We start from the raw sequence: 10,090 nt of genomic DNA on the forward strand, positions 1-10,090 counted from the left end.
TATAAAAAAATGCAAATATTTAACAAAAATCCACAATGTACTCATCACTGCTCCCTACTGTATATATACATTCATATGTATACACATCATTCCGCGAAAATATTTCGGTAATATATTAAGATTTACGTGAGCTGGACCTAGTTGAAAATATCGCCAAAAATCTATTCTTTTATAAATAAAATTAGTCTTTTATAATATTTTTTTTTCTAAAAAATCACTTCAGAGTTTAAGTTCAAAAGATCAGCATAAAAAAGTTTAAAAATTTTGTTACCGTAATTAAAATAACGTTATTTGTGTAGGCATCTTCAAATCGCACTAGCTTACGTAAATGTTAATATTTTTTCGAAATAATTTGGCGGAATTCTTAAAATATATTAAGTAGTATAAATCCGTTGGGAAAAAATCGCAACTTTTTTTTGTGGTGTATCCTAATGTATATTCAAATTACATTCATACGTTCCTAGATTTTCAGGTTATCACTGAAATTGCAGTAAGAATTTCGAATCAGGGCTTTGGAGCAAAGGTTTTTTTCATCGCTCCGCTCTAGCTCCACTCCGGTATTTTATTTTGCTCCGAGCTCCGCTCTTGCTCCACTCTCGCTCCTAATAAAAAACTTTTATTTATTTATTTATTTATTTACATATCGAGCCCTAACCGCCAAAGAAACGTAGGCGACATTTTCTTGAAAATTTTCTTTTTGATGCAGAAATGTATATAGATGCTCTAAGGACACTTCTGTATCAAAAATAATGGAAATTTATTTAACACAGTTGTTTTCAGGGGCAAAAAAATTATAATTTAAGTAAATTTATTAACTGAACATTTTTTATTTTTTATTTTTATTGAGCTTGAGAACGTTGTTATTGAAATTTTTTGTGAAAAAACACAATAAAAACAAAGTATTGCTTATTTTGCTTTAAGCAGCTAAGGAGCAAATGAATTTTTTTTTAGCTCTTTGCTCCAGCTCCGCTCCAGTTAAATCCTTTGCTCCTTGATTTTTTGCTCCGCTCTGCTGAGAAGCGCTGCTTCGAATGAACTGAATAAATTCGTGCAATACTTTTGTGGCTCGCCGCAAATAACCCCTTCCCAAAAGAAAGAAATATTTACGTTTGTAAGTTTTTTGTGTTTTATTTTATTTTTTTTTGGGTTTTGTTTTTTGTGTTTTTTTTTTGGTTTTTTGTTTTTTTTTTTAGGTTTGCATTTTGGTTTGGTTGTTGGTAGAGTTAGATAGTTTTTAGATTTCATTTGTTCATTAGAGCTCCCCATGCGAATTCCCCCAGTACTCGATGCCAAATATTCAAAGCCAATATGTTCGCTTCTTAAATTGAATATATATTCGATGACCAATCGTAACCGAATTTGGAGCCAGCTCCTCCAGACTGTGTGGTTGGCGTTATCGGTGTACGAAAAATTGGTCAGGTCAGGCGCTATCGAATACTGAGGGAATAGTACATGCGGAGCTGTGATGAACAGTGGGTTCAAGACAGTCACAACATTTCCGGAGGCAAATGCCGTGACGAATCGAAAACCAAAGGAAACGTATTTTTAATACGCGAGCGTGCCACACATCCGACGCCGCTGTGAAACAGAACGACGTCAGTTTGGCGTGCCAGCTGTACGAATGGCGACCGCATAGCCATCGTTGTACAATTATTGAACTTGTGGAGGAGGCGCACATTGAGTTGCCTCTGTATATGTATGTTATGTCGCATAGTAAGTGCTCTGCCTAAAGGTGCATATCTACTTCCCCCCTGCCTATACAATTGGACATGCCCGTGCCAAAAGGGACAACAAAAGTGGGCGCTCGGGCGCAGTGTGTGACTCCGAAGAGACGCATACTACAACGCAGCGCTGGAGAAATACAGTCTCCCAATGGCACAGGCGTGTCCAAAATGTAGAGGCACGAAAAAATATACACACACACGCTGTAGGCAATAGCTTTACTGATGTGCGACGGATAGATGCGGCCACATGGAAGCGCAGACGCCGATGCTTGAAGATATCTTTAATTTTAGAAAATCCAGAATTGCCTTTAGAAAGGTTGGCTCGCGGATTTGTTGTAGTGAATAACTTTTAGGCCACAGCGTCCGAACTCAAATGCGGCCGATTATGAGTCACTTACAGCTATTGAATTCGCCTCTAAGCCCAACATTTCGTACAAAATTTCGTTCGTCAGTTTCGAAAACATTATAAAAAAAAACTACTTTTCCTTAATTATCCAAAGCCAAATCACGTAGTTACACGTCAAGCAGTTGCCAGCCTCAACTGAGGATGCCAGCTGCTTGACGTGCAACCACGACGCCACTAAAATTGGACCCAAGAAAAGTAGTAATTTTGAATCACGACACGGCGAAAGAAATTTATGCAAACAAAAAATGTTGAGCCAGACGAATTCCAATATCTGCTGTGGTGACTCGTTGCAAATGTTCTTCTGGTGATTTTCATTGGAAAATTCCAATGATCTGCAGAAGAAAAAATGCAAATTGGCAATGAAGAAACTCCATTGCTGGCGTGCGTAGCCATCTAAAGCCGTGCTCGGCACAGCGTGTGTCTGGGTTGGCGGATGAATGTTCGAATGTGATGTTGGTGTATCCCAGGTGTCTCTTTTCTTCCTGCTCTTCCAATAGAAATATCGCTGCAGCCGAGCAAAGTATTCAAAGCACTCGAAAGATGCAGTTGGATACTTTGCGCTGCTAAGAAAAAAATGTCAATTAGATTTGCAGGAAGTGCGAAACACCTCGGACGTCGGGATAGGCTGAATGAGTTACGGCAATGTACTTAACTTACACAATAACTTGTACACAATACGTATTTAAGCTAAGAAAACTGTTACAACTTAATTAATTTAAATAAATTTCTGTTGCGGCGGTTAGCGAACTGCTGGCTGGACGAATGCTTTCTGCTCCATTTTGAAGAGGACGAGTTGTTTAGTTGTGCGAAGATCAGTCTCGGTCAGTAAATTCCGGACCTGCTGCGTCTGTTTGTACTGTAGGCATTTCGTTGAAGCGGATATTTTTTATCACTCTTCTTCTTTATTTTCGCTATCCTTCGATTCTTTGTTTTCGCTTGCTTTGCGCTTGCGGCACTCTTCAAAACTGTGCCCCCGGAAATTACAGTAGCTGCAGCGTTTTGTGCGTTTTAGTCCTCGCTGAGCGACGTCAATTTCCAATTTATTGAATTCAATTATTCGTCCCTTCTCCAGCAACTCGCGAAACGTCCGAACATCTTGGCGCTGAATATGCTTTCGATATTTGATGTTCAGCAGGCCATAGACCAAATCCAATTCGGTTTCCTCGTCGTGACGTCCCTCAGGCAGTTGTGCGAGTAGAGCGCGCTTCTGGCAGATGAAAGTGTCTATTGCCACGCGTTCGTCTTGCCGTTTTCCAAAGATCTCTAAGTAGATTTGGTAGGCCGGCTTGGTGGGCGAGAAGTGATCGCGTATCAATGCAATGGCGTCCGCCCAAGTTTTCGCTTCTTTGCGCACGCCTTGCCACCAAGTGGACGCAAGCCCTTGTAGTAGTAAAGAGAGCCCTTTAAGCGCATCTTCATCGCTTATAGATTCAATTTCTTTATAAGTTACGATGGAGTTGATGAACTCTTCGACGGCCTCATGGTCACGTTGGCCACGGAAATGGCTGCTACAGTTCGAGAAACTGCCCTTGGTTTGGACGGTGGCTGGAGCGGCAGCGTTGGCGCTTGCTTGAATGTTTAACCGCACAGATTCTATAAGTGATTTTAGTTGCTCGTGATTGATAGTTAAAGTTGGGTCTGTCATTGTTTTTTCTTGTTTTCGTTATTTACTTATTTATACTTTAAATGTTATTACGTTTGGAGTCAAATTATTAAGCCACGGATTGTGGCGAATCCATTTATCCGCAATGGTCGTAGTAGACTGTCTTCAAATTCGGCACTCACATTATTTTATATCCTTGAGTCGATAGGAAAATGTACAAGCAAATACGAAGATAGTCGGATAAGTCAGTGATTTTTTGAATAAAATTCAACAATTTTTATTGAGCTCGAGGCCGTTTTTAATGAAAAACTTATTGTGGAAAAGCAACAATAATTTGAAAAAATTGTAGAAGTGATAGCTATTTCGGAAATCACCACATTTCCTCATCAGACTTCTTTCAGTAGGATTCGAACCGACGTTACCACTGACTCAGCCAGTTGCCTACGCACTGTGCTAAGTCCGACTTGTAAATTATCGTTGTTTTTTTTCCCACTTTTTTCATTTGAATAAAAGTTTTTCCCCAAGGTGTCCAAAACAGACGTTTGTTTCCGTGATGACCTCTTCATTCAACGAAAATATTTTACCGCCGAACCTTTTATTCAGGTTTGAAAGCACGAAAAACTCAAAGGGTTCTAGCTAGGTTAGCAGAATAATTTGGATAGAGCAGCAGTTCCTAGCCAGATTTTGGTAGTTCGCAGCTTAATAGGCAATACCGTCCAGAGAACCTTTTTGCTTTTAATGGCTACCAGGTACAAACTAAGTAAATTGCAAACACAACCCGGGCATTTCAAAAGGCCGCTGACTTATCAAACTGCCCTCGTATTAAAATATTCCAGGGCTTATGTACATACCAATACATACCAGTATGTATTTATAGTAAATACTTTCATAGGGTGTGCAGTGTCGTTCTCTATATATATTTGAGTGCTTGAAAGTAATAGCTGGACATAAATTTTTGGTAATTTATAAACGGGGCATATATTTTGGCCATTGATATTGATATTTAAAAGCTGCACATAAGTTTTTGGTCATTAAAAAATGTACATATATATTTGGTAGAAACTGGATATAATTTTGGGTAATTTAAAACCGTACATATTGGTTATTTTAAAAATTTTGGCCATTTTAAACTGGACATAAGTTTTTGGTATCTTTTAAAAAGTTGGACATAAATTTCGGACATATATATTTCTTAATTTGAAAAGAGGATACAATTTTTGGGTAATTCAAAAAACTAGACATACAATTTTCATCATTTGAAAACCTAAACATAAATTTAAGGTAATCAAAATATCGGTGTACATTTTTGGTTATTTAAAAAATTAATATACATTTAAGGAAATTTAAAAATTGGGCATACAATTTGTCCATTAAAGAAGTGAACATTAAGGTTTGGTCATTTTAAGAGACATAAGTTTTTCTCATTCAAAAGCCGGACATACATATATATCTACGTATATATGTACATAACTTTTAATTTAGGAAGTAAATATAAATATTAGGCAATTTAAAAACTGGACATAACTTTTTACTAGACATAATTTTATGCTTCAAAAATTGCACAAAAAATTCCTTAAAAAAACAGACGTAATTTTTAGGTAATTTTAAAACTGGACATAAATTGTTGGTCAGTTTAAAAACCGGACATAATTTTTAGGTAATTTTTAAACTGGACATGTAATTTTAAAGATTCTAAAAATTTGACTTGGAAAAATCCTTACGAATCAAATCTACAGCGTTTTAAGCTAATCTGCATTTTTTACGAAAAAAAACCGTCCCACCCTAATGCAATAATGTAAATATACGTGCCACAGTGGCGTAGACGGGGCTGAAAGCAATATAAACTATACTACATCGAGTACAGTAAAATTGTTAAGGGATGGTGGTTTGAAATTTTCAAAAATAAAATTTCACGAAAGTAGTTTTAATGAAAAAGGATAATTTTTATTTAATATGAAAACTGACAGAAGTAAAGAAATCATTTTTCACTTAGACTGCTGGAGAAAACGGCAGTTAAAACACAGTTTTTCGTAGATACTAAAATTTATCGTTGTTTATTATCTTCTTAGTAAAAGGAAATCCCAAAACGGGCACTAGACCACCAGCTTAAAGAATTATTAAACAGATGCCTTACAAAGCAAATAGTTGTCCCAGATCTGTGATGATGCGATTGACAAAAAAACCATTGATTTATTACTGCTTTGAATCGATGATTCCACTTTGCAAGTCGAAACCATTTGCAACCGGTTTCTTTTTAATCTTTTAGCATTAAAATTGCTCTTTTGACAGGCGCTCATTTTTTCGAAGTTTTATATATAGTAAAACCTCAATTGTTGGAACAGAACACTTATGGTACTAGTATTTTATTCCAGCGTTCACGAAATGTTGACAAGGGGAGCTTTTGCTTTGCTTGCTTGGGATAGCAAATCACATGAAAACGCCCACTTAACTCCGGCCCTGGCATATTCCCATTTAGTTACTTTCGGCGTGGAAATTCTATACACTTTTGTATACATAGAATGCATTTGTACAATAAGTACATATGTAGGTATTTAAATACACACTAGCATATGGGTCAATCCATGTCAAATCGACCAATGGTTGAAATCGACCATTTTTGAAAATTAAAATTTTTTTTCGAAAGCTATGCAAAATTTTTAATTTCACAAGTTTAAGTTTTGAATATATCAGAAACTATTATAGGTACAAAAATGGTCTCGTCTCGTTGTAAAAGTGACATTTAAGGCTATAAAGAAAAAACATATACAAAAATTCGAAAAATAAAAAAGGTTATAAAATTTTTAAATAAAAAAAAAAATCGTAAAAGCAAACTTCCATATTTTTTAAATTTTTTCATACAGCTAAACTTTTTTCATACAATAACGCAACTGATCTCAGAAGATAAGATACATGTTTATTTAAGATATCTATTCAGTTTTGATCTTTGAAAAAAAAAATTGAAAACTCTAAATAATGTTATGTTAAACAATTGTTGTTTTATTTTTAATTTAGTGTTGCAAAAAAATTATTTTGCAAAGTTCAAAAATTCATATTTCAGAAAAAACCCTAAAAACAGGTTATTTTAAGATCAGTAAGAGTTATCGGATGAAAAAATTTTGAAAAAAACTTAAATAGGTCTTTCCTTATATAATTTTTGAAATTATAAAATGTTGTAATTTGTATTTTATTTTTCGTTTTTGGATATATGTACATAAATATGTACTATATATATTTTATATAACCCCAAATATCGCCTTTAAAACATGACTTGTAACTATAATAGTTTTGGAAATATTAAAAAAGTAAAATGGCGAAATCCTTCAAAGGTTGTGAAATTTTGAACTTTCGATTTTTTTCCTTTGGCAGAATTTCCTTATAAGATAAAACAAAATTTCTAACCAAACTTCGTTCAAATCAATAATGGCCGATTCCAATCATTGGCCGATTTGACATGGGTTGACCCTCATATCCATCTACATATACTATATATATTGCTGCAACATTAAAATACGCATATGTACGAGTACATACATTTGTATGTTCATATTTAAAAAAAATATACGCGCGCGTATTAAATTACACTTTTTGAGAATTCCCAATAAGCGCTTGTTTGGATTAACACTTCAGATTTTCATAAACAAAAGGCAATTTCGTATAAATATTTGTTTTGTGTTTATCATTTTGATTATTTCCACAAAACGAATAATCAACATTCATCCCCTTTGGAATATTTTTGACGATTTGATATTTTAAGAGATTAAGATTTTTAACAAAAGAACTTATCGCCCATTTACCATAAAACTGTCACAAGTCAAAAAGCGAAATTTTTCTTCCGAAATTTAGAAAAAAAAATATGCATATTGTTTCCTTACTAGGAAACTACACAAGATTTTAGCTATAACGAGTAATTCTGTATCATATTCTTAGAAATTTCGGTTTAGAGTTATGACAGTCTTTTATTAAATGAACGATGTATTTTCAAAAAAAAAAACTAAAATATTGCTTTCTGGTCACCTGAATGTTTCGCCGAGGCTTCACGGAAACATCTATGTACAAATTTGTGATTTTTCCAACACCATCTCAAGATTTTGAAATGAAAAAGGGATCAGCAGGAGGAAAATTTTTACAATTTAGGACATTTTCGAGTATTATAGCACTCGATGCAAGCTTCAATTGAGGAGTAGCATCGATGGATTTACCTGCAGGGTACGTAAGGAAGCACATATGTAAGTGAGCACATTAGGATGTCTCGCCAAGCAAAGCTATTGTTAAACTTCTTTTGTCGGGGGTCAATTCTTTCGATTGTTCTCGCCCATTAATTTGGCACGAATTAAACTTCTTTAGAAAATCCCCCCGCACAAAAAAAAAGAGTATTAAATTTTAGCATGAAATGTTTTTCTACAAAGTTTTCCTTTTGGTGTATTTGTGGTTATTTCTAGTATTTCCTTCATATGACAAAGCATTTTCGCTGCAGCTTTCGGGCCTTCGGCAGACTGAGATAGGACTTTTTGGCTACGGTGTGTTGAGAAAGCATGAGCTGCGTTCTCTTTTTCCTCGACTAACTACTAAGATTTGTATAAAATGAAATGTGGTAAGTTTGCAGCGAATCTTTTTCCCTATCCTCTTAAACCTTTTTCTATGTATTAAATGTTTTGGACTTAAGAGCTCCCATTGACCACATTTTAATGCAAACTTCACGAAAATTTAAAATCTCCCACACATTTACAGCTCTAGTCTGTATCAGTGACAAATTCTTGTCACAGTTTTTTTACGGAAAAATATATGAAAAAATTTAAATTTGTAGGTAAAACAAATTTTTTCACCTTCATTTCATAGGTGTCGTTTGAAAATAGAGCTACATATTCATGCCGAATTTCCACTACACCCAAAAAAAACTTCTCTTAATTGAAGAAAAACAGCAATCAAAATGAAGAAAAATGGGAACGAAACAGCACTAAAGAAGCTTTATCCTCTTTTCATGCCCAACATTTCTTCAAAATGATGGATTACATCCACGGTTATATATTTTCGTGTACGTTTTTACACATTCCAAAGAAAAATTACGCATTCGGGAGAATTTTTTACTCATTCGGAAGAATTTTCGACCTTACAGTAAAGAAAGTTTTTCTTTGATCCAGAGATGGATTTTTGGTTCAGTGTAGGCATTGAAATGACAAAAACTTGGTGGCTTTTAAAAAATGTAATCTGGAAATGTATTTAATGACTATTTTTATAACGTCATGATACGAATATTTAAAATTCAACTAGTGCACAAATATTTTATTTTAGTACATACAGTAAAAGGTTAATTCTAATGTATTCAACGAAACAAATAAATGAAAAAATTCCAAAAAAATGCCTAGTGGAAATCCCGCATTACTCTCAACATTCTACAAATTTACAGAAAAAATGTTATGATTCCCCACACATTTAGATAACAATAAAAATATCCATGATACCTATAAAATTAAAACCGCGTTTAAAATGCCAGCAGGACTTTAAATAAAAAAATTGTAACGCATATCTCCATAATTTCAATCTCTCTTTCTTTTAAAGCTATTTACTGGAAATAAGGCATGCTTTACAAATTCTATTAATGAAACATTGACCTTTTTCAAAAGAAATGAGTGACCCTGAATTCAACAATAGCTTTAAAATACGTATACCTAATTTTATGAATCGTTTTTTTTTTTTTTGTTTTTTTTTGCGTCGGACCGTCTAATGTTTAAAAGTGAGTGTAGAATATCATTTTCGAAGAATTGCCTAAATAGCTTGATTTTAATTGTTTATTATTGATTTTATATATGTACATACGTATGTAAGTAAACTTAATCTACGCAGAGGAAATAATAAAACTTATCGTTTTTGTTTCAAGTGTCAAACGATAATTTGTTTACAGAGCAGAAAATGCGAAAATAATATTTCTTTACCAAAACAAATACAAATCAAATTAAAGAGCTTGCAACAAAAACTACAGAAAACTAAGGATATTTTCTGTTAGCATATTAATGTACATATGTACATTAGACTGCATCACTCCCCATATAAAAAAAAATCGGCACTGTGTTTACATTATGTATATATATTATATTTTAAGACGCCCACCAAAATATTTCGGAAAAATATTAATATTTACGTGAGCTGCACCGATTTGAATATACTTCCAAAAATGGAGTTTTTTTATAAATAAAAATAATTTCTTAAAGATTTTTTTTCTTTAAATCCCCTCAAATGACAAAACGGTTTAAGCTTAAAAAATCTGAATAAAAAATATTTGTAAAAAATTAAAAAAAAGAATTTAATTTTGATGCTTTTTTTTAACTTTTTTCAAAGATTGGTATAAGAAAAACTTGAATA

General features: G+C 33.8%; 1 protein-coding gene across 1 annotated transcript; it reads right to left on the bottom strand.

The window, feature by feature from the left end:
- Nucleotides 1-1,335: 1,335 nt before the first annotated feature.
- LOC118755183 (activity-regulated cytoskeleton associated protein 1-like) lies at nucleotides 1,336-3,879 on the bottom strand. Its single transcript, XM_036490036.1, has one exon. It carries the CDS (start codon nucleotides 3,773-3,775, stop codon nucleotides 3,020-3,022), a length of 756 nt encoding a protein of 251 aa, XP_036345929.1. The 5' UTR covers nucleotides 3,776-3,879; the 3' UTR covers nucleotides 1,336-3,019.
- Between the last annotated feature and the right edge of the window lie 6,211 nt (nucleotides 3,880-10,090).

Source organism: Rhagoletis pomonella, unplaced genomic scaffold (genome assembly GCF_013731165.1).
Source record: "Rhagoletis pomonella isolate Grant_MI unplaced genomic scaffold, Rhpom_1.0 Rhpom_scaffold_05569, whole genome shotgun sequence".
Taxonomy (NCBI): Eukaryota; Metazoa; Arthropoda; class Insecta; order Diptera; family Tephritidae; genus Rhagoletis; species Rhagoletis pomonella.

What these genes read in the sequence shown, in the direction of transcription:
- LOC118755183 (XM_036490036.1), bottom strand. Translation starts at nt 3,775, where the DNA reads ATGACAGACCCAACTTTAACTATCAATCACGAGCAACTAAAATCACTT.